Source organism: Zalophus californianus, chromosome 4 (genome assembly GCF_009762305.2).
Source record: "Zalophus californianus isolate mZalCal1 chromosome 4, mZalCal1.pri.v2, whole genome shotgun sequence".
Taxonomy (NCBI): domain Eukaryota; kingdom Metazoa; phylum Chordata; class Mammalia; order Carnivora; family Otariidae; genus Zalophus; species Zalophus californianus.
The window spans coordinates 188,260,551-188,283,655 of record NC_045598.1 but is presented as its reverse complement, the minus strand read 5'-3'; the positions used below and the strand labels follow the sequence as shown (position 1 = coordinate 188,283,655).

The window sequence follows — 23,105 nt, the reverse complement described above, 5'->3', positions numbered from 1 at the left end:
TAAGTAAACAGTAAGTGTCATTTGCTTTTGTTTAAGTAAAAAAGTAAATAAAGTATTTCCTACAGGTAAGAGCGCCTGGCTGGCTCATGCAGAAGAACATGCTTGATCTCTAGGTCAGGGGTTCGAGCCCCACATTGGGCATAGAGCTTCCAGAAATAAATAAACTAATGTACTTTTAAAAATGTCTATTTCCTACACTTAGGAGTACTCACTAAATAGTTACTGCCTGATTGAATGCACCTCATGTTGCTTCAGGCAGCTACAGGCATACCTCATTTTATTGCACATCACGGACATTGTGTGTTCTTTACGTACTGGAGGTTTGTGGCAAACCCTGCATTGAGCAAGTCTGTTGGTGCCATTTTGCCAACAGCATTTTGCTCACTTCATGTCTGTGTCATATTTTGGTAGTTCTCACAGTACTTCAAACTTTTTCATCATTATTAGATTTATTGTGATGATCCATGATCTGTGATCTTTGAGGTTACAATTGTAATTATTTTGTGGTGCCATAAGCCGCACCCAAAGGAGATGGTAAACTTAATAAACGTCTGTGTGCTGGCCGCTCCAGCAACTGGCCGTTCCCCCATCTCTCTCCCTCTCCTCGGGCAGCCCTATTCCCTAAGACACAACACTATTGAAATTAGGTCAGCTAATAACCCTGCAGTGACCCCTCGGTCACTCAGGTGAAAGGAAAAGTCATACATCTCACTTTAAATCGAAAGCTAGAAATGATCAAGCGTAGTGAGAAGACATGTCAAAAGCCCAGACAGGCAGAAAGCCAGGCCTCTGGCACCCCACAGCCACTCTGTGAACACGAGGGAGAAGTTCTGGAAGGAAATCATACATGCTTGTCCAGGGAACACACGAATGGTAAGAAAGCGAAACAGCCTTGTTGCCGACACGGAGAACGTTTCACTGGTCTGGAATAGAAGATCACACCAGCCCCAGCATCCTCTTAAACCGACACCTCACCCAGAGCAAGGCCCGCACTCTCTTCAATTCCGTGAAGGCTGGGAGAGGTGGGGAAGCTGCAGGAGACCAGCTGTAAGCCAACAGCGGTTCGTGAGGTTGAAGGAAGGACGTCCGTCTCCATACCATGCAAGTGCTGACGTAGGAACTGCCTCGAGTTCTCCAGAAGATCGAGCTCAGATCATTCACGAAGGCGGCTGCACTAAGCAACAGACTTTCAGTGTAGGTGAAACGGCCTTCTACTGGAAGGAGACGCCATCTAGGACTTTCACAGCTGGAGAGGAGAGGTCAGTGCCTGGCTTTAAAGCTGCAGAGGACAGGCTGACTCCCTTGATAGGGGCTCGTGCAGCTGGTGCCTGTCAGATGAAGCCAGTGCTCAGTGGCCATTCTGGAAGTCCTAGGGCCCTTGGGAATCATGCTTAATCTACTCTGCCTCAGCTCCATCAGTGGGACGGGAAAGCCTGGACGACCATCCTCTGTTTACAACATGATTTACTGAATATTTTAAGCCCACCCTTGAGACCTGCTCAGAAAAAAAGGTTCCTTTCAAAATGTGACTGCTCACTGACAATGCACCTGGTTACCCAGGAGCTCTGCTGAAGATGGACGACGAGATTTGTGTTGTTTTCACACCTGCTAACAATATCCGTTCTGTAGCCGGTGGATCAAGGAGTAGTTCTGACTGTCAAATCTTATTATTTAAGGAGGCGATAGCGGCCATGGATAGGGATTCCTCTGATGGATCTGGGCAAAGCCAACCGAAAGCCTTCTGGAAAGGATTCGTCATTCTAGATGCCGTGAAGAACATTTGTGATTCACGGGAAGAGGTCAAGATGTCAACAGTAACAGGAGTTTGGAAGAAGTGGTTCCAAGCCTCGTGGATGATGGAAGGCTCAGGACGTCAGCGGAGGACGTCCCCGCAGATGTGGTGCCAACAGCAGGAAAGCCAGAATCCCAAGTGGAGCCGGAACCGGGACCGCATTGCTGCGATCTTGGGCTAGAACTAACGGATGCGGAGGTGTCCCTCGGGAGGAGCAAAGAACGTGTGCTTTCCTGAGATGGAAGCCGTGAAGATGGGAAATGAGAACAGAAGATCTAGAATATTCCATGGCCCTCGTTAGTAAGGCGGCAGCAGGGTTTGAGAGGACGAGCGCCAGTTTTGGAGGAAGTTCTGTGGGTGAAATGCTGTCAAACAGTATCATAGGCTATAGACAGAGACCGTTCAGCGAAAGCAAGAGTCAGCCAATGTGGTTAGTATTTTTTTTAGCAACGAAGTATCTTTTAATTCAAGTAGGTACATTGTGCTTTAGACATAAGGCTCCTGCAGGCTTAATTGACTAGAGTATAGTGTAAATGTAACTTTGATCACTACCAGAAAACCAAACATTCATTTGACTCGCTTTACTGTGATACTTGCTTTCCTGTGGCATCTGGAGCAAACCTGCAATATCTGGGTTGTACCTGTAATTCTGCCTTCTGAGCTTGGAGTTCCTCATCTGTGAAACCTCTTTTCTACCTTGTGTCTTATTACAGCATCCTTGAGCAAGTATTTACTAAATGTCTGATATGCACATGACTGTTCCAAGCACATATTTAATCCTTTTAGTCACTGTATGGGGCGGCCTACCCCTTTTCCAGCTGAGAAATGGGTTTGGAGAGGTTAAATGCCTTGTCCAAGGGGCATGGCCACTGTTCACAGTCAATCATGCAGACGCTTCATTGCCTCCCACCTGTGTGTCCTGTTTCTGCCAAGTCATGGAGATAGTGGGGGAAGCTGACAGCCCATGGCCTCTGTCCTCATGGGGCCCAGCATCCAGTGAGAAGTGGAAGGGTTCTATTGTTTAGGAAAGGAAGGCAGATTGATAGAGTATTTTGTTTATTGAATTGGCTAAGTTTTAAATGGCAGTGCAGTGGTGTAGGGCCCAGAGAGAGCCTACTGACAGAAGTAAATCCAGACTGCCCAGCAGTTGGGCAGCTTATACCCAGGATTTTTCAAATGTTCAAACCCTCTGACTCAGTAATTCCATCTTAGAACTCTGTCCTAGGGAAATAATCAGGGATTTAATCAAACATTTCTATACAGAAGTCTTCACCAACAACCTATTTATACAATCGAAATTTTGAAAATGGCCCCACCATTCAACAGACAGAACTATTTCTTTTACATGACGTCCTTGTGGCACTGATCTAGTACTTTGCAGTATTCATTCATTTAATCCTCCCATCAGGCCTGCACAGCGGGTACTATAACTGCCCTGTTTTGAAGCTGAAGAAATTGAGGCCAAGGTCACGCAGCTTTGAAAGGGTTGGAGCCAGACCTGAACCCAGGCCACCTGATGCCAGAGCCCATTCGCCTCACTGTCGGTTTCTTTTTATGACAGCCTTCATGTTGAGGGAGGCTTGCAACTTTTAACATGGTTTTGACCAATTTCTACTATATAATGTTACATAAAGGTTATAAAATTATATGGCATGGTTTCATTTTTGTAAACATACATTTATAAGAAGGTGGAGAGACAAAGCTCATTTCTTTCTCACCACCACCCCGGCCCTGCCACCCACAAGTGCTTACGGGTTCTGTCCTCCGTGCTCAGCGCCGGGCCCTTGCAGGTGTAGGGTGAACAAAGACAAATCAGACATCAAGACGTTCTCTGTCGAATGAGGGAAGTAATTACTGCATGATTCCTGCCACAGAGAGGATCTCTGTAAGATACAGCAGACTGGCAAAGACCAAGAAAGGAGCAGTCCTGTCTGGAGAGGCTGTAGGAAGTGCACCCTGAGAAGGGGTCTGTGGCCAGAGTGCAGAGGCAAGGGGAGGCAGGAGTCAGCGTGGCTACAGGACGGGTATCAAGCAGGCGGGAGGCCATTGCATGTACTGGACTTCGTGAGGAACAGACCTTTGAACACGCTCTGAACCATGATGACATGTAATCTCCTTTGCCTATTGTGGGATTAGTGAAATTTGCATACTTTATTTATAGTAAATCCAGATTTATCTGTATGGCTTCTGCATGGTGGATGCACTGGGTGGGGAAAAGGGGTGGCGTGTAATTGGACTATTTGCTGCTTCGGCAATTACAGCCAAGTACATACGAGCCTTACTCTGCCAGGAAGCAGGCGTGGGTACCTGCTCTTTTTCACCCTGGGGTGGAATTCTCTGTTTAGAAGAAACTCGTGTCGTATGAGGAAGGAACTTAATATGTCCATGATTTTCAAACCAGGAATGGAACTGTCTGGTTTTGTTTTCTTTGCTTTAGAAACCTGACGTGCGGCTCTCTCGAGGCAGTATCGACAGGGAGGATGGAAGTCTCCAGGGTCCGGTAAGCAGCTGCCCAGTTCTTGCCAGGACTTGCCAGGACAGATGTAGGCTGTCACTTTGTGTCATAAGATACCCACACTCCCTAATCTTCATAGCATGGAACACAGGAATCCGATCGGCCAAGATCATCAGAAGCTGCGGTGCACGACCCGGCACTGGTCGCCCCCCCCCCCCCACAGCTTCATAATAGCAGCTCTAGCAGCTCTGTGCTCTACAGAAAATACTGTTGACACATGTCCACTGTCCTTTGCTACATGTCTGCACTCTTAGTGCCTGCTTATGAGTTGCTACAATTACAGGAAACTTGTCCAAGATTTTTTTTTTCTTCTGTGTGTTGTAGGGTGAAATGCCTGAAATTCTCTTTAAAGAGCTAGTTTATGGTTATTCCAAATACGTTTAAAGCATGCGAGAAATATTCTCTAATCTTTTAGGGAGAGTAGTTTAAATCGTTTTATTAAGATTTCCATCAGCAGATGTCTGAGTGAAATAAAAGCAGATTTCTCTGAACATGAGATGAAGTTCCCAGTACAGAAGAGAAACCAGTGCCTGCCAGGTAGCAGACCAATGGAGATAAAGCCCTAATAAGGCTTCTGGATTTACTTCCAAACACACATGCGTGCATACACAAGACTGGGTCATCATCCCACTCCAAGGTGCGTAGTATGCAATGGCCTACCAGGGGTTTTCTCTAATCTGTACTGTGAAATCCAGCTGCCCCTGAGATCTGGCCCCTGGAAGATGTGCTCGGTCACCAGCATGGTGAGCCACCATGGTAAGACTGAGCATCAGAGTGAAGGTAAACCGTAGTCAAGGGACTGGCTATTCAGAGCACCACTCTACTAGGATACTTTATTAGAAAAGGGAAATCATGTGTGTTCCAGTAGGTGGCACATAACAGGCCCCCAGAAAGCATGTGGAATGAGAGAATCGGGGAGTGAATTAGACATGGATAGAAGGGTTCTTCTGTGGAGCAGACGACGCGGGACAGGTCCTCTTGCAACCTTGTCACCCAGGCCTCGGCAACAGTGAGAGCGCTTATTACTGATGAGAAGGTACTTAGTGCTACAAAGTGCTATGCTGAGTGCTGTCCCCATACCACCTCCCTGAGACCCCAGCACTCCTGTCAAGTCAGGCCTGTTGTCATCCACACCCCTCGAAGGGGTAGACTGAGGCTTGTAGAAAACTTGCTCAAGGTGACCCGTCACGGTGCCAGATGCTAGACTGCACTTGCTCACTGCAAGGGATGTGGTTTAGGTTGTGGCCGCTTCCTTCCGGAAGTCCGGTAACACACCGTGAGCATTCTGCTTTTCCCTCTTCTGTTCTTTGCTAAATTTAGATAACAGTCTGATTTGGCCCACTTCTTGAAATGCTCCAAATTAACACTTTTGGAAAATGTGCCGTGGCTTCAGGGAGAAGTCATTCAACTGTTTGGGGCTTTGGTTTTCCAGTTCGTTAACTGAGGCTGGTGATGTTCCTAATACATATGCCTAATACAGGGGTGTCGTCACAAGATGAACATGATGTCAACTTGTATGTTATTTTGAAAATCCGAATGGTTTTTACTTTTATGCAAGTTGATGGGGTCAGTTTCCAGTATGCAGTTATTAGTGTTCGTTCACTAGCTCATGCCTACTTAAAATCTACAATCTTCTCCAAGGCCCAGGGTCCATAGCTAGATTTGCCGCAGAACCAGAACGCAGCCTGACCACATGCTCGTCCGTCAGACTTCTGAAAGCAGGGACTTTTCCGTGCCTTCCCTCCCAGAGCGACCTGTGGAATGGCCTAACACAGTACATTATACATACTTTTGCTGAATTAATCCAGAATGTTCTTAGAATTTTCTAGTTAATTGAGTTTTCTTGTAACCTGGGTATCAACCAGAAAATTCTTTGTGTTTTAAGTTCTTGTTAAATGTATGTATTTTACTGCCTGGATCAGTGAACACAACACAGCTCACAGACTATGTCCGCTTTTAGAGTTTTGGCCATGTTTCCTGCTGTATTACACACTCATCCTCCAGCTGCCCTGGCCGCCTGGTCCCTCCCATGCTATCTGCCCCTCCCGGGGGATGCCCTGTCTCTGGGCCGCTCTCCTCCCAGATTTCTTCATGGCTTCCCCCACCCAACGTGTGCAAAGGTCACGTTCTCAGAAGGCCTGATCTTCCCACTGAGACCTGCCGTGTCCTCCCTGCCCACTCCACCCCCATGTCCCTTTTCCGGCGGCCTTGGCGATGTGCTGTTGTGTGTACGTGCTGTTACTGTCTCTCTCGCTGTCTGTGTTACCCCGGCCACTCCCCGGGGCGGGGGGGGGGGGAGGGTTTCTGTGCCCAGAACAAAGCAGGTGTTCCGTAACAGTAATAATAGTACACGCTAGGTTGACGGTGAAGGGCTGCAGAGTCAGCTGTGAAGGAGCCCTCGTGCCCAGCTCTGCAGGTTCGGGAGCCTTTCAGTTGGGCTGTGAAACAGCGTGTTGACAGTAGGTGTGTTTCCGGGAGAGGAACCGTTTTCATTGTGCATTTCACAGCGGTAGATCTCTTTACAGCAGAAAGTAAAGCACCTTAAAATATATTTTTTAAATTAGTTTATTATTTTAAATTAAGCAAGGTAGGTCTCTTCAGAAGTAGAATGTGGTTCTAAAAAGACTAAGTTTCGTTTAGCTATCCCAGGGTAGGTTGTTTGCCGTGAGACCGCAGCTGTGACAGCCCGCGGCAGGCTGGCCTTCAGTGGGACAGTCTTTTGTCCTGTCCCCGGGGTGGAAATTCTGGGCTTGCGGTCGGCTTGTTGGCCGGGCCTGTGGCTTGGTCCCGAATGGATGGAGCTGTAGCGGCACATCCTGACACACAAGGGCTTCGGGTGACAGTGACAGCACAGGCATACCCAATAGCCCGGTGCCCCAGACTCTCCCGCTGTCACTGTCCCCGCCTGTACCCGTCCCTGTGAGGAGAACATCCGGGAGGCTGTGAGGCAGCTTCTGAGCACAGGACCCAGACGCTGCGAAGGCCCGGATTTCACACTCCTGGAAGGTGCACTGGGGGCATTCATGGATGTCATTGTTTTAGAAGGAAATTCTAACTGGCTGTGAGGACTCCCGTCCCTGTTCCCGTCCCGTCCCTCGCCTGCCCCCTCACAGCCCTTTTCCCACACCTGCTGGCATTCTGGCTGTTTGTAAGCCCCCCGCCCCCAATTAGGCCTTGAAGGCAGCCCCCCATCGCGTTGGTCTTTGAACCCAGCACTTCGCACAGAAGTTCAGGGGGACAGAGGGGGAGGGAGGGAGGGAAGGCCGTGGCCTGTAGTGAACGCTGGTGACGGAGCTTTTGTTTTCCCACAGACTGGAAACCAACACATATATCAGCCTGTGGGGAAACCAGGTAAGTGAAGAAATGAATTATCTGTCAAGAAGTTTTTATAATTTAGAGGGAGCAAGTTTTAAGTGTACAGAGTTTTTGAGCTTTGGAATACCTCATGATTTTTGAACACTCTTTCCTCTACGGACCAAAGCAAGTGTGATGTTTACCAAATTCAGCCGATGACTGCAATATTAGGGAACAGAACATATGGCTGTGATGCATCAGGAGCGCCTCGGTAGGATGCGCGCTCCAAGATAAGTGTACATTGTAGCAATGTGACTCCGCGCCAGGTGTGATCTGGGGGGCTTCTGTTCGGTGTATTACCGTGCCTCACCTAACGGGACTCCTCCCCATTTACCAGATCCTGCGGCTCCGCCAAAGAAACCGCCACGGCCTGGGGCCCCCGGTCACCTGGGCAGCCTCGCCAGCCTCAGCAGCCCCGGGGACAGTTACAACGAGGGCGTCAAGGTGGGCGTCTGGGCCGAGCCCTGCTCAGGGCTCTGGGGGGCCTTCCGCTTCGGGGTTGGTGATCAGGGACTTGAAGTGGGGTCAGTGCCGAAGACGGAATGAGCGGAGTGGTGCTGCTGTGGGCCCAGGCGTCCGTTCGGTCGGGCTCTGCACCCCTCCCGAGAGCCTGGAGCAAGCTTGACAGGAGCCTGTCTCGTCTGGTTTTCTCTCCCATGATAAAGTCGGGCCTCAGTCAGAGCCCGAGTTCCTAGATAAAGGCTTTTCTCTTATCAGGCAGAATGCTTCTTGGGACTACAGTGCTGGGATGGCTTCTGGTTTTAAACAGTTAAACCAGGATGCCTGGGGAAAGGGAACCCTTCTGCGGGTTCACCGTCTCTTAAGTGTGTCGGTATGGCTTTAGTGGAAGACTGCCAGCGTTTTCCACCTGGGGCGAGAACTGCATTTGTTGTAAAGTGGCGTGGGCTGCGTGGAACCCGCCCTCGGAGGAGGGGAGCGTGTGGCTCAGGTGCTGACAGCCCCAGCTTCTCCTTGGCTCAGGAGCGCTGCACGCACAGCCTGCCCTGCTATGTATGAGGGGGGCCGTCAGGGCTCCTGACCACCCCCGTCCCCGGCCTCCGTCCCTGGCCTCCACCAGACCCTGCCGCGTTGGCCTCTGGGCCCCTTGGAAGCAGCTCTCCTCACAAGAAGCAAAGGCAAGGGTTCTCCTTCTCTCTCGTGCCCATTTAATGAGAGGATCTCTATTTTCCATGAGACATCAGTCATCTCTCAAAATATGTCTTGTTTCTTAATTCTGATACACCTTTTTTGTACATTTTAACATCTCTAAAATCAGGGTGATGTGTTGGTTTAATTGGCAGCTTTTTTTTCCTTAGAGGAACATTAAAAAGGTGCCTCCTGCAGTGGGTGGGATCTTAGAAACTGGTAACTATGTTATCAGTTAAGAGAAACTTCGTTTCACCAATAACCACCCTCGTGGCTTGCCCTCCCTGAACCATGTGCTGTGACAGAGCCTGTCCTCACATCAGCCTCACAGGATTGGTGGTGGTAGTATTGTTTCTACTTTTCATATGGCACGGCAAGGTTCACAGAGGTTAAAGGTCGTATTCAAGGTTACAGGCTCCCCAGCTGAGCCAGCATTTAGCCAGTAGGCTGGGCTGATTCCCAGAGAGAAGAGAGGAAGCCCTCGGCAGAGAAAATGCCATCTCCAGCCCAGAGGGCCAGTGAGCAGGGAGTGAACGGGCTGACCCTGGCTGGCCCCGCCTGCCCCCTGAGGGATGTAGCCCAGGCACCACTGGGTCAGAGGCACCCCAGCTCTGAGGGCTGGTGGTCAGCCCCCAGAAACCAGAGCGCTGGTCCTGGAGCTGGGCCCAGGGCTTGGCATCCGGTGCGCCCCCCCCCCCCCCAGCTCAGGGGCACTGCACGGGGTATTCTCTGAGGAAGAGCAAAGGGGGACACGGCCCTTCCTAATGTGGTTTCTTGACATAAATTTAAAAAGGGAAGAAGGAGAAATTAGGTTAATGAAGTTTGTCATTTACATGAGCCACAAGAGGAAACTTTCCCAAATGGCTTGTATTACAAGGAAAAACCAACTTGAGAAGGAGCTCAGATACCAGCTCAGAATTCCCACATGTTTGCCTTTACATTTGTAATAACGTGAATGACTATAATTGAAAAATACCCTTAAAGAGGGTGTTAGGCAAGTAGAAATCATGATGGATATAGCATGCTTACCTAAAATGCATTAAGTAAAGATTTCTTTAATAATGAAGTAGGGGTGCCTGGGTGACTCAGCCGTTACGTGTCTGACTCTTGATCTCAGGGTCTTAATCTCAGGATCGTGAGTTCATTGGGCTCTGTGCTGGGCATGGAGCCTACTTAAAAAAATAAATAAATATGAAGTATATGTCTCTAGTTCTTCCTTATCCGCCTGTTCAGTAGAGGTTACTGAATCCAGCCTAAAAGAACAATGCTGTCTTAATACAGAAATGCTTATTGCTGGGTGTAACTAATGGAACTCATCCAGACAACATTTAATCCAAAATCCATCTCGGTTTCTCCTTTGGTGGCTTTGTTTCGATTCTGGATTATTTGAGCTTGAAGCACCCACCTCAGTGGTTGGAATTGTGTATGTCTCTGGGGAGTGGTGCTTTATCCCAGCTGTCTGCCAAGGAACCTCCAAGTTGGCCCCAGAAACTAGGAAACCAGTAGCAAAGCTTTGGCTTTGGGTGCGTTACTGTGCATGGTGGCTGGAGGCACAGGGACCGTGCTTCTGTGACCCGCCTTGATTGGGCACAGGGCACATACAGAAGAACAGAAGCTTTAAATAGTTTAGTATAAAGCAGCCTTTGCCTCCTGGAGTCCAGAATGGCCGCAGTTCTTCCTGTTGGAGCCCCGCCTGTGGCACCTGTTGCAGAAGCTGCGCCTTTATGTTGATCCAGTCTGAAGTGGCACATCTGCCGAGTTCATCGCAGGGCCGCGTGTGACTCTCGGTGCAGAAGGGAAGAGACAGGGATGTCCTCTCTTGAAGTGATCTCCCTCTTTCTAATGCAGGGAAAACACTGTGGAAGGTTGGGCCTTGAAATTTAAGATTCTGCTGAACTTCTATACCACAGGGTACACCTGTTTCAGACATAACTGAGGGGGCAAGATAACCACCTTTCCCCAGTTAACTTAGTCTTTTAAGTTAAATAGGAATAGGGTGGCCTTGGTGTAAGCTGTGGGGGAAAGAGCACTAAATAAAACTTCTAAGTTTAAAATAAAGGACCCTGAAGCGTAAGACTTGGCTCAAAAGAAGGATTTGTTGTTTGTTTGTTTAGTTTTGTTTTGTTTTTGTTTTTAAAATAAGCTCCTGATGTCTTTACAACAAGCCCCAAGCCGGGGATCTTGATCATGGTGGATAGCGAACGGCAAAGCCTGTTTCCAGGGACGTCGGGGGCTGGGCACGGGGTGCCGGGGCCAGACAGTCTCAGTGGCCCAGAAGCCCGATGGGCAGTTCTCAGGGATGTCAAGCACATTTCAAGACCTCTTCTTTCTGAGGACCCCTAATGCTTTGCTACTCGCATGGCTGCCAGGTTGTCCCTCTCTGGCTTTGCGTGTTGTTTTCCTCATTTACTTCATGAAAACAAGCATGGCACGTGGCAGGCCTCCTTACCGAGTGCGCCAGCACCTGGTCCAATGGCCCAGCTGTTGTGCCTGGATGACCAGGGAACCGGGGGCTGGCTCCTAGGCAGGCTTCAAACTCGTTCCTTTTGGTTCTGCTCGTGTGTTTTTGTGGGGGTTTTGTCTGCTGCCTTTATTAATACTGTTTTTCTTTTTTCCCCTTCTCTGATAAATTTCTCTAACTTTTCCTCACCTCCCGTTCAACAATAGCCATGGAGGGTAAGCACATTGTGTCTGTGTGTCTGTCCCGCTCCTTCACTCTTAGCGCTCTGCATGTGACTCTGGAGCAGAAATCAGGGAGCCTGGGGAGGGCACTTTTGCTTGGCTTATCACCAGAGACAAGGTCTTTATCTGCCAGAGAGTGAGGCATGAACATCTTTGCAGGGACCGAACTATTCCTGTCCGTGGCTGTCTCGCACCAGACTTGAACACCGGGCTCCCGGTTCCTCAGACAGAGTCAGCCCGAAGGTTCAGAATGGGCATCTAGAGGTTTCGACTGAGCGCTGGCAGCAGACCCATCAGCAGGCAGCTGTGATTATGTACTGCGCTTTAGTTTTCTTAAAGTAGACACACACGGCCCTTTCTGTGCCTGGTGTTACCCATGTGAACTTTCAAATGCTGTTGGACATGTTCCGCAGGCCCTGCGCTCGCTTGCCTTCTCGCAAGTAACATTCATCGGTGTCTCTGTGCCCGGGCACTGGGGAGGGCCTGTGCCCAAGAGTTCCTTCAGGTCCCCCTCGCCCCGATGGCCACGTGAGGAGCCGAGGCCCGGCCAGTGGCATGTGCACCTCGGGGCTCCTGGCGCCACCGCCACGGCCCTCACTGCCGCAGCATGGTGCAAGCAGACGGGGTCCACTTCACGAGACCCGTGTCTGTCCGCTTGTTCCAGTCGTAAAGGGGACACACGTGTCTGTGAAGTGGTCTGGAGGCAGCCACGCTGAGCCATACAGTTCTGACGGCAGGAGCCAGACTAAGCAGGAATTCTTAGAGTCTTAACATAGAATGTTTGACCCCCTATAGCCAGCTTCCCATGAAATCCTCAGAGAGACATAGAACACATGAATTCTTAATCTTGGTGAATGATTTGGTGGGGGGCGTCAAATCACTACTCTGAAAGAATCTGGGGCTTTTAGCATCATGGGTATGATTCCACTTCCTTTCCTTTAACTGAGCTCAAAGTTACAAAAAATGATTGCCTCGTTCACTTGTCACTTGGATGAATTACTTGACTGTCATCCTCCAACTGAGCTGTAGCCATGCAGACAAGCCAATCAATTGTGATCCACTTTGATCTCTTTTAAAGACCCTCTGTAACTTAGCTGCGGTGAGGTGCCGCCCCCTTGTGGGGGCTGGGGGCATAACGGCTTCTGTGTTGCAGCTTCAGCCCCAGGAAATCAGCCCCCCACCCACTGCCAACCTGGACCGGTCCAACGACAGGGTGTACGAGAATGTGACGGGCCTGGTGAAGGCTGTCATCGAGATGTCCAGCAAGATCCAGCCTGCCCCGCCAGAGGAGTACGTTCCCATGGTGAAGGTAAAAACCCAGCCCTCCGCCAGGAGGAAATGTTCTTAGACCCGTGGGTGCCGCGGTGCCCCTCAGAGTCCGACCCAGTGTGTCGGACTTGGAGCAGCACAGGCCTTAACAGCCACTGCTCACTCACCGTCTTGCGTGAAAAACCGAGCTGCAAAGTGGCATCACACGAGCTTATGGTGTGATGTCATTTCTGTGAAGTTTGAAAGCATGCAGACCCTTGCTGTGCGCGGCTTGGGGACACGCGGCTCTGCTGCAGGAGCACCTGCACATACGGAGAGCACTTGACCTTCAGACGCTGCCCTGGGGGAGGGGCCGTTGTGGAGAGGGACGATGGGGGCTTTATCTGTGCTGTTTTCTTCCGGGGAGGGGTGGGTATGTGGGTGCTCACGAAATCTTTTTTAATAAGGTGAAAAGATAGAAATGAAAATATTCTGCACTAGCCTAACCTTGCCAAGCTGTGTCCGGGGGCATGGTGTCCTGGAAGAGAGTACCAGAAGCTCTGCGAGAAAGGAGGCTAGGTGCCACCCCCCAGCAGGGCACACTGGCATTCGCGAGCTCAGAGGGGTTCTGCAGTTCAAAGAGTGCTATGAAGCTTTGCTTTAAGCCTGTATTTCTGGAACATATACCTGAACACACTTTTTTAAAGTGTGGTAAAATACACAGAACGTAAAATTTACCATCCTAGCCACTGTTAATCTTACGGTGGTGGTAAAGACATTCACATTGTTAACTAATGTCCAAAACTCCTCTCACCTTGCAAAACTGACACTCTGTCCCCATTAAACAGCAGCGCCCCTCCCCCAGCCCCTGGTGCCCCACCCACTCCCTGTGCCCGTGAGCATGGGGACTCCAGGTTGCAGAGGAGAGGAGGAGTGGTGTCCCGCTGTATCTGTCCTTTGGGGACGGGCTCCTCTCACTGAGGTTCGTCCACGCGGTCGCAGGTGTCAGAATGTCCTTCCTCATCTTCCATCAGAGATCACATTCTGAGCGTTCAGAGATCTCAGTCTTTGGGGGAAAGCCTAATCACTTCAGATCAGGCTCAGTATTGAGGAAAGAAGTACAGAAATTGCCCTTGAAGTGTTGGAAAGGAGACAAGCCCGTAACTGAGAGGAGGCGTCGCTGCTGGAGCGTGCTCTCTGTGTGCTCTGATGCCGGGTGTGGTCTTGTCTGCTAGGAAGTCGGCCTGGCCCTGCGGACGTTACTGGCCACTGTGGACGAGACCCTCCCAGTCCTGCCAGCCAGCACTCACCGAGAGGTAGGACACAGCGCCCCTTCCTGCGCAGACAGTGTGGTGGGACGCGCCCCGGGCAGGGGCTGTGGTGCCCCCGCTGCTCTGAGGTCAAGACCTTCCAGCCAGGGAGGCCCGTGGTTGTGGCGTGCCTGCCGGGAGGCCGTGTGGGCCTCCAACCCGCCGGGGCTGGTTAGATCCCACGCTCCCGCTCCCAGCTCCCAGGCCAGGGGGTCGGGGCCCGAAGGCCAGGTGGCTGTGGGGACGGCGGCGGGGCGCACGGGGGCAGAGCCGGGTGCGGGCCAGGTCCTTCAGCGCCAGCTCAGGTTGAGGCCAAAGGACGGCAGAAATGCGCCGGGAGGAGCCTGCCCTCCTCCCTTGAATTTTTTTGAAAAAATTATAGTTTGCAAATGACGCTGGTTTTCCACATACAGCAGTGATAAAAAAAAAATGCCTTTTAAATTAATACATGTGTTTTAAATTTTTTTTAAGGAATCAAAGTTCACCCAAAATTCTGTCTCTCAGCAGTAATCTCATTTTTGCCATTTTTGGCCATTTTGCATCATGTGTTGAACTAACAGATGAGCAGACACACTTGCATTATTTCAAAAATGCTCCTAGCCATGCCAGTTTCCAGAGGTGCTCCCCAGCCTCCTCCAGGGGTGCATCCCAACCTCCAGAGATGTGCCCTGACCTCCAAGGGGTGCTCCCCGGTCTCCAGGGTACGTGCTGCCCGGGCCGCACGTGCACATAGAGCTTTATCCCTTGGAGTCGGTGACAGTCCTGGCTCTGCTCGCCCTTCTCACTCCCCTTCTCTCCTAGCTCCCGCACCCACTTTCCTAGTCTCTCTAGCCCTACAGCCTAGTGGGTGCTAGTCTTCTATTTGAAGTGGTGTCAAACTTAAAGAAAAGTTACAAGAATAATGCAGAGAATTCCTGAATATCCTTAACCCAGTTTCACTGCCTTTTAACATTTCCCACATTCTCTGTCGCTGTCTACACCCGCCGTCTCTTTCTCTGAACCGTTTGAGAGCAGGTCGCCTGCGTCATGCTTCCTGCCTTCCTTGTTTCCATTTGTATCTCCAGTCGGGAGGCTGTTCTCTCACCTGGAGAGTTTGGACAGCTGGGCTGTCAGCACCCCCGCACGGTCCTCGTGGGTGGTCACATCCAGTAGTTTCACCCTCTAGTTCAAGGCCAGCAGGGCTGTGTGTCCTGCCCGAGGCCACACGCCCGTTTGTTTGGTAGTCTGCTTCCGCCTGGAGCAGGTCCTCAGACTTCATCTTTCTGCCGTCGGTATTTTGGAAGAATATGGCCTTTTACCTTAGACAGTATTCCTAAAGTGGGGTTGAGGGATGTTCTGTAACAATTGAGGTTTCCTCCTGATGAGATTGGGGCTGAGTGCTTCTCGGGACAGTGGCCTGCTGATGCCCGTCTCGATGAGCCCGGCACAGCCCCCATCCACGCTTCCTTTGTAAAGGGTGTCGGTTCACGTGCACGGAACCACCGAAATCATTTTGGAAAATGCCTGACTGCACAGTGCAATTTTATATTTCTAGCCGGTTAGGGCATTAGCTTGTTCCTCTGCTTCATTGGGACTTTAATTGGTCTTCCACAGTGAGTAAGAACTTTGCCAAAAAGTGGAAAAGTTCCATTTGCCAGAGGCAAGAAAATGGTATCCTGACAAGTAAATATTTTGGCAGGGCCGTTTCTAAATTATTACTTAAGCTGATAAAGCCTGAAGTAAACCCTCCATCTACGCTGATTTTTCTACACAGCTCGCTCTCCCGTATATATTCTTAATTATTGTTTAAAAGGAGAGGAGCTTTCTTTGATCTTTCTCCCCCGTCCTCGGTCCCCGTCGTACTACCTCAGAGCAGCCTGTCCTCCCGGGCCAGCTCATCCCCAGTTCTCTACTGCAGTTTCTCCGGGGCCACCAGCAGCCATGCTCCCCCAATCCTCGCCCCTCTTCCCCGCTATCCTGAGTGTGGCCGTCCCCCAAGGGGCTGCACGGGTATAAAACACCCACGTCACGTCTTACAGAACGCTGCTTCTCCCTGGTGGGTCTCCACCACGTCCATAGAGCCGGTATTTGATGCATCCACCTCTGTGCTTTCAGTGGCACCTCTCCCTGAGCTGGGGTCACCAGCCGCCTGTTGGACGTCGCTTCCTCAGGACATTCTGCGGCTCCCGGTTTGTTTCCACAGTCAGTGGGACCCGCACACACTTGCCACAGCTGCCCCCGTGAACCGCGCTCTCCCACGCACACGTACGAGCAGCCTCCCGCCTGCATCATCATGTCACAGCGGGGCCTGGCCCCTCCACCCTCACTGTCACCATCCCCTCTTCCCTCCGTTCCCACAACAGCCTCGGAGCCCCCTTCTCTGCCTCTGGTTTTCCCGCCCCTCCTTTCCCTGTTCACGCTCTGCCCCCAGAGCCCTCTTTCCAGAACACCTCTGTGGAGGATGGTGTTCCCCTTCCTAAAAATCTCATCGGCCTCCCCACCGGCATGTTCAGCAGGACAGAGGTCATGTGGCGTGGCTCGTGGGGCCCTCCTCAGAGGAGGCCAGCCTCCTTTTATAGTCTAGGCCAATTTCAAACGACTTCTCCTCTGTGAAGTCGTCTGACCCTCTCAGAACAAATGGATTGCTGTCTTTCTGTTGTATGATTCTTCCCAGTGTGGTCTAGGGAGTTGTATGCGGCCTTCACACTGGACGAGTGCAAGTGTGTTCAGACGCTTGCGTCCATACCACTGAGTCCTTCATGTGTGAGTGCTGAGTGATCATCAAAAGACTGAGTGCTAAGTCATTACCGGTTGAGTGAACAGATGAGAAAGGTCCTGAGACACCCAGGCAAAGCGCGCTGGTCCTCAGGGCAGCGTCTTCCGGCTCTGCAGCCGTGGTCCCACCTCTCAGCAATTCCAGGGGGGTTGCCTCTTACACAGCAGAGGCGGGGCCTGACACATGGTTGTGAGTCCAGAGCCAGGTGTTTGTGTTGACTGGAAGCCAGCCGGCTGGTGGACCTGAGCAAATCTGCCCCAGCTGTCCCCTCTGATGGGAGGGCTCTGGGCTGGGTGGCCTCTGAGGTTCTGCCAGACTGTGATTCTTTTAAGAAGCAAAAGCTCCACCAGTCACTGAGGTTAATAGTCACTGAGGGCTTTTGTGGAAGGAGCAGAGAAGGCTGCGGGATGCGTGGAAGATTTGTCTAAGGGGAAGAAAGTTTCTTCTCTTGGAGGCACCCAAGGAACAGCTGATGGAACGTGCCTCTCCTGACCTCTCTCCTGTCCTTCCAGATTGAGATGGCCCAGAAGCTGTTGAACTCCGACCTGGGTGAGCTCATCAACAAGATGAAACTGGCCCAGCAGTACGTCATGACCAGTCTCCAGCAGGAGTACAAAAAGCAAATGCTGACCGCGGCTCACGCCCTGGCCGTGGACGCCAAAAACTTACTCGATGTCATTGACCAAGCGAGACTGCGGATGCTCGGACCGACGAGGCCACACTGAGGGGCGCTGTCTGAGGACGTTCTCCCGTGTTCCACCAGCAGTGAGGGGCTCCGCGGTCCTCGGCCGCCGGCACTCACCGTGCCAACGGTTCTGACTGACAGCTGGTTGAAAATCTCTTTCATATAAGTTTAACCACATTTGATTTGAGTTCGTTTTTTTGTTTCATTTTTTTTTTTTTTTTTAATCATAGTGTTCAGAAAAGTCCAGGATCCAAAATGGGGCATTTTTCTGAGAATGAAAATTGTTCGTGAGAAGCTTTTAAGAATCCTGAAGAACAGATCATGTTCAAGTTAGGGTGTGTTTCCGTGGAAATGGCCAAGGCGGTGGCGTGCGGATCCTGAACCAGCTTGGCTGCATGTTGGGAGACAGGGAGACGAGGCGGAGAATTCCGGGAAACCCGAGGGGCTGAGAATTCTTTGGCGTGCCGCAGAGCCATGGCCCAGACTGGAGTCTCTGTTGTGAGAACACTCCTGAGTTGTAATACGCTAACACCACTTTAAGAGAAAGAATATCAGAGCTATATTTTGAAGACTTGAGTCCTTTCAGAAAAACACAGCAACCCTTTTGTCCTTCCTGCCTTTTACTCTCCTGTCGGACATGTGAGGATCTGGTTGGAAGCTAGCTATAGAACACACTAAAACTTTGTCTTTTTTCACCAGAATAATGTGCCAGTTTTTTGTAGCAATGTTATTTCTCTTGGAAGCAGAAATGCTTTGTACCAGAGCGCCTCCAAACTGCATTGAGAAGAGGTTCTGGAACCATCCCTGTTTTCCAGTTTTATATAATTTATAAAGAAAGATTAAAGCCATGTTGACTATCCTGCAGCCACTGGAGCTAACTAACCCTTTGTTGTGTCTGTCTTCCCAGGAGAGAACTAAGCAAAGCAGAGAGATGGGGTTTTCTTTTTGATGTCCAGTTACACCATCCATTCTGTTAAATAATTTTGAAAAATATACCCTCCCTTTAGTTTGTCGGGGGATATAAATTATTCTCAGGAAGAATATAATGAACTGTACAGTTACTTTGACCTATTAAAAAGGTGTTACCAGTAAAGTTCTTGGTGGAATATCTTTTCCTTTGGTTCCTCTAAACCATTTAAGCTCTCGATAATTACCAGCTTCTCTTCTTTCTCTGCCTTCTAGGCAAGTCAAGGATGTTACCGCAGCAGGACGGCTGGGGCAGGTTAGCCTTTTCATTCCGTCTCTGCTTACCAGATGCAAGTCGAGATAGGAATGAAGTTCCTCTGTGAGCCATTCCCTCCACAGCCGGGGGTTCTCCAGAGCGTTCCAGCCCCGAGGAACCAGCCCGGAGCCGGATCTCTCACTGGGGGGTTTGTTAGCATGTGGCCCCCCCAGCCCCTCCCCACCCCGGTCTCGCTGGAGTCTCTGAGCAGGAGTAAGCAGACAGGGGAGAGCCGGGAGCTGAGCTCCCAAGGGGGGAGCTGGAGGGGGACGTTCCCCAGATAAATAGACACTCTTGTGGATGGAAGTCCATGCTTCCTGTGCTTGTAGGACATTGACTTCCTCTGAGAAAAGCCCAGGGGGTGTTCCTCTGAGTTTTCTCTCACTTGCCGCTGTTCTGCGACCTCTCGGGTCCCAGTTCCTCACCTCTGCGGCAGTGAGCTGAGGATGAAACAAGCCCCGGGCCCAGGGTAAGTGGTGATGCCGCCACACCCGCCACAGAGGGCCTTGCTGGTGGGCCCGTGTCCCTGCAGGCGGGGGGGTGTCCAGCTGCCATGGGGTTGGACTCTCCTCTCGTACGAAGATTTGCAGATGGGTCTTGTGCATCCTGTGAGCATAGACCTTTTGGCTGTGGGAAGAGGCCAGCTGCTCATGGACAGCATTGTGTCAGCGCGTGAGCTGGAGGACAGGTGGCCACGGCGCGTGGTGGGCTGGCTCCGGGGACCGAGGGGCCATCAGAAGGACCGTGCGGTGACTCAGCCGTGTTCTCCCGCAGGTGACAACTGTGGGCGATCCGTGTGCAGCCTTTGAAAGCCGGTCCCTGTTGGGCAGGAGCGGCACTAAAGTGCATGTCCCCCTGTGCACAACCTCACCCTCTGCCTCCAGCTGCATATTTTCTATTTAACGTTATCTGAATTAAAGAGTGCTTTAGGTGGGGCAAAGGGCACATGCACGTGGAGCTTAGTGTTTCACAAAGGAACCCACTCTTGTCACGGACACCCGGACAGAAACAGAATTGCGCTTGTGCCCCAGAAGGGTAGCGGCACCCTGTCTTCTGGCCGCTTACGGAGATCTAGTTCGCACGCAGTAAGAACCCGGGGAGGAGACAGCCGGGTGACCTGCAGGTGCTTCAGCCAGCCGGGGACCACACGGAGCCGGGGAGACGCTGCGGTCCCTTGGCCGCGCGGCCCCATCCTGGTCCCAGGTGCCGGCCTGGCCTCCAGCGCTAGACGTCAAGCAGTCCGGGCCCATGCCACGCGCATTCACAGTAACAGTTTGGCGGTGTCCATGCTGCGTGTATTTCTGACGGAGTCCGCCGCATGGCGGGTCACAGCCAGGGTCCCCGGGCATCTGCGGCTGGCGGCACCTTGGAGCTGTTGTCACTTCATCGGGCCCGAAGCTGCTGTGGGCGTGTGTGTGGCCAGCACACGTTCCCATTATTAGTGGTGTTTCTGGAATTTATAGCAGGTGTATGGTGAGCCGAACTAAAAGCTGCCGAGCCGTCTCCAGTGTGCCGGCCCCGTGTGCATTCCGGCCAGTGGCGCACGTACCACAGTCCTCCCATCCCGTCAGGTTGGCGGCGGGCGGGCGGACGGTCCCCTCTGCACGGGTGCTGCTCAGCGTCCGGCGATGTGGAGCAGCTCTCCCTGTGCTTGCGGCCCCTTCCTGATCGTTTTTGTGAAGTGTCTGCCCAAGTATTTTGCCTTTTTTGAATTTGAGCTGTCTAGCGTCTGTTAGCGGTAGGACTTCCTTACATGTCCTGGATACTAGTTTTCCGTCAGATACTTGTCTTCCATATATTTCCTCCCATTCTGGAGCCTGGCTGTTCATTTTCTTAAGTGGATTCTCCCTCAGAGTCCCCAGGCACCTTCCAACACCTGGATTTCGGACCTCTGGCCTCCGGAACTGGGAGAAAATAAATTTCCAATTTGGCCTTCTTCTTTACAGTGGCCCTGGACACTAGTACCACCTCCAAATACTTCAACATGCATTTCCTGAGAGCAAGCACATGTATTTACATGCACACAATATGAGTATCAAACTCAGAAAATTTAACATTATCTAATATACAAGCCATCAGTAACGTCTTTCATATCATTTTCCCCCAAATCCAAAACCCAGTCCGGAATAATGGCTTGCATTTAGTTGTCCTGTTTCTTTGGTGGCGGTGATTTCCAGGAATTTTGCAAGCTCTTTGTGAAACACAGCCATTATTAGATATTAAATTACATACACATATTTTAAGACAAAGATAAACACAAAAGTCAGCACTTCCTTGTTGTCACTACATCTTACTGCTGTGTAAGTTCGCGGGGTTGGGTATGTCGTGTGTGTCTGGTGGAAGCTCCGTGCATCTCTTCCGTGTCTGCGTTCGGTGGCATGGGCATGGTCACATGGGCAGCTTGAAATTGGCCGGCGGGGGAGGGGAGGTATTTCCACCATGGAAATCGGCAAACACTGCAACTCATGGCCTTTTCCCCCCCCCGGGAACCTGTTGTTGAGCATGTGCCTGCACACCGCTGCTCTTTAATCCCCTTTGTCTTTTCGGACTGTGGTTTTGAAGAATACAGGCCAGTTTTAGGCAATGGCCCTGTTTGGGTTTGCCTAATGGTTCCTCATTCTCAGGTTCAGGGTGGCCAGCATATCCCATCGTGCTGGTGTGAGCCCATCCAGGGGCAGAGGTTCTGCTTACTCGTTCTTCCCCCAGCTCCGAGGGTGGCGTGGCCAGTGGTGATGTTGAGTGGAGCAGAAAGCTCAGCTTGTGTCCCCCAGCATGCTGTGCGTCGGAGTGCGCTCCGGAGAAGACGAGGCAGCCCACTGGGGATCTAGTGGGACTGGCTGGTTTTCTGTCCCTAAATAAGGCAGCGGCTTTGCAGCAAGGGAACACCCCCCTCCCCCCCCCGCCCCCCGCCCAGTACTGCAAGGACTTCGTGAAAGTTTAAATGGACTAGGGAGTGCTGGCTTTCAGTTTTTGCCTGCTTTTCATATTTTTCTGGGTGACGTGGAGTGCAGGAGGGACAACCAGTTACATGCGGGCACCTGAGCAGTTTTCTCGTGGATGTTTCCAGAACTCAGTGTTGCCCCCCTCACCCCCCACCCCACCCCATCCCACCCCCGTGCCCCAGAGGGTGTAGCTTCACGGAGCAGTGTGGGGTGCACCCGCTGCTACCACGCAGCCTCACAGATGTGCCGTGACTTCCCTGGGGGTGCGGTGCACCCTCGGCAGCCCTGTTCTTGAAGACGGGCCTCCGGAGACACCGAAGGACACAGGGTCAAGGTCACAGCCAAGGTGCCGGAGAAGGCCCCACCCCTGTGGGTTCACGGACAAGGAGTAAGCGCTGCAGCCCCCTGCCAGCACGGAGCCCCACAGCTGTCACCACGGGTCCTCAGCCCCTCACGAGATAGCACAGAGTTTCACTGACTCTCGGAGAAACGGGAGTGCGCCTCAGGGTGAGGGAAAGTCCTACTTTCCAGGCAGAATCTGCAGGAGGCAGAAGGGGCTTCACACCCCTCCTAGGTGAACCCCATTGTGTCTGATTCTCTGTCCCCTCCTCCGTGCTGCCTTGGGTGTGTCCTGACAAGGCCCGCGGATTTGTGCCCCTGTGTGCGGTGACAGAGGCGGGCCCTGTTAGCTAAAGCTTCCGTTTTGAAATGTAATTAACCTTATCAAGTAGAAGAGACTGCTGAAACCCACTGGTTTTACTGTATTAATTTCAGTGCCTAAAACAAATGTGTTTATTTGCAGAGAAAACAGGAAGAAGCATATCCAATATTGTGTGACAAACACATACTCTTTCGGTCTCTATGAATTTTAATTTCTTTACAAATTTTCAGACAAATAGTATTAATCCAGGGCTCAAAGCCAGTTAGGGATGTGTATATATATATATATATATACACACATACATATTTTTTAAACTAGGCTCCACACCCAGCATGGAGCCCAATGTGGGGCTTGAACTCACGACCCTGAGTTGAGGTCAAGAGTCAAGACACACTCATCCGGCTAAACCACCCAGCACCCCTAAAAATTATATTTTAGATTGAAAAGAAAGAATAATGCAATCAGTTGGTATTAAACTTTGCCCAGTAAAAGACATTTTTCCCCCAAATCAATACAGCTTTTACTGCATCTTTAAAATATCACAAGTCTGGGGCTGCCTGGGTGGCTCAGTTGTTAAGCGTCTGCCTTCGGCTCAGCATGATCCCAGGGTCCTGGGATCGAGCCCCGCATCGGGCTCCCTGCTCTGTGGGGAGCCTGCTTCTCCCTCTCCCACTCCCCCCGCTTCTGTTCCCTCTCTCGCTGTGTCTCTCTCTCTCTGTCAAATAAAGTCGTTAAAAAAATTTTTTTAGATACACATACATACAATATTAAAGTTAATAAACAGGGGCACCTG

At 51.2% G+C, this 23,105-nt stretch overlaps 1 protein-coding gene across 19 annotated transcripts in view; it reads left to right on the top strand.

Moving 5' to 3' along the window:
- PTK2 (protein tyrosine kinase 2) overlaps window positions 1-18,580 on the top strand; it is a 255,266-nt gene extending 236,686 nt beyond the window's left edge. For 11 of the 19 annotated variants that reach the window (XM_027572051.2, XM_027572041.2, XM_027572028.2 and 8 more), the window contains 7 exons: window positions 4,230-4,292; window positions 7,619-7,658; window positions 7,999-8,105; window positions 11,475-11,483; window positions 12,643-12,798; window positions 13,973-14,053; window positions 17,315-18,580. In XM_027572051.2, the coding sequence (XP_027427852.1) occupies window positions 4,230-4,292; window positions 7,619-7,658; window positions 7,999-8,105; window positions 11,475-11,483; window positions 12,643-12,798; window positions 13,973-14,053; window positions 17,315-17,527 (669 nt within the window). In that variant the 3' untranslated portion in view covers window positions 17,528-18,580. The remainder of the gene's footprint in view (window positions 1-4,229; window positions 4,293-7,618; window positions 7,659-7,998; window positions 8,106-11,474; window positions 11,484-12,642; window positions 12,799-13,972; window positions 14,054-17,314) is intronic. The other 8 variants (XM_027572038.2, XM_027572021.2, XM_027571983.2 and 5 more) reach the window with 4 other exon arrangements.
- Window positions 18,581-23,105: the final 4,525 nt, after the last annotated feature.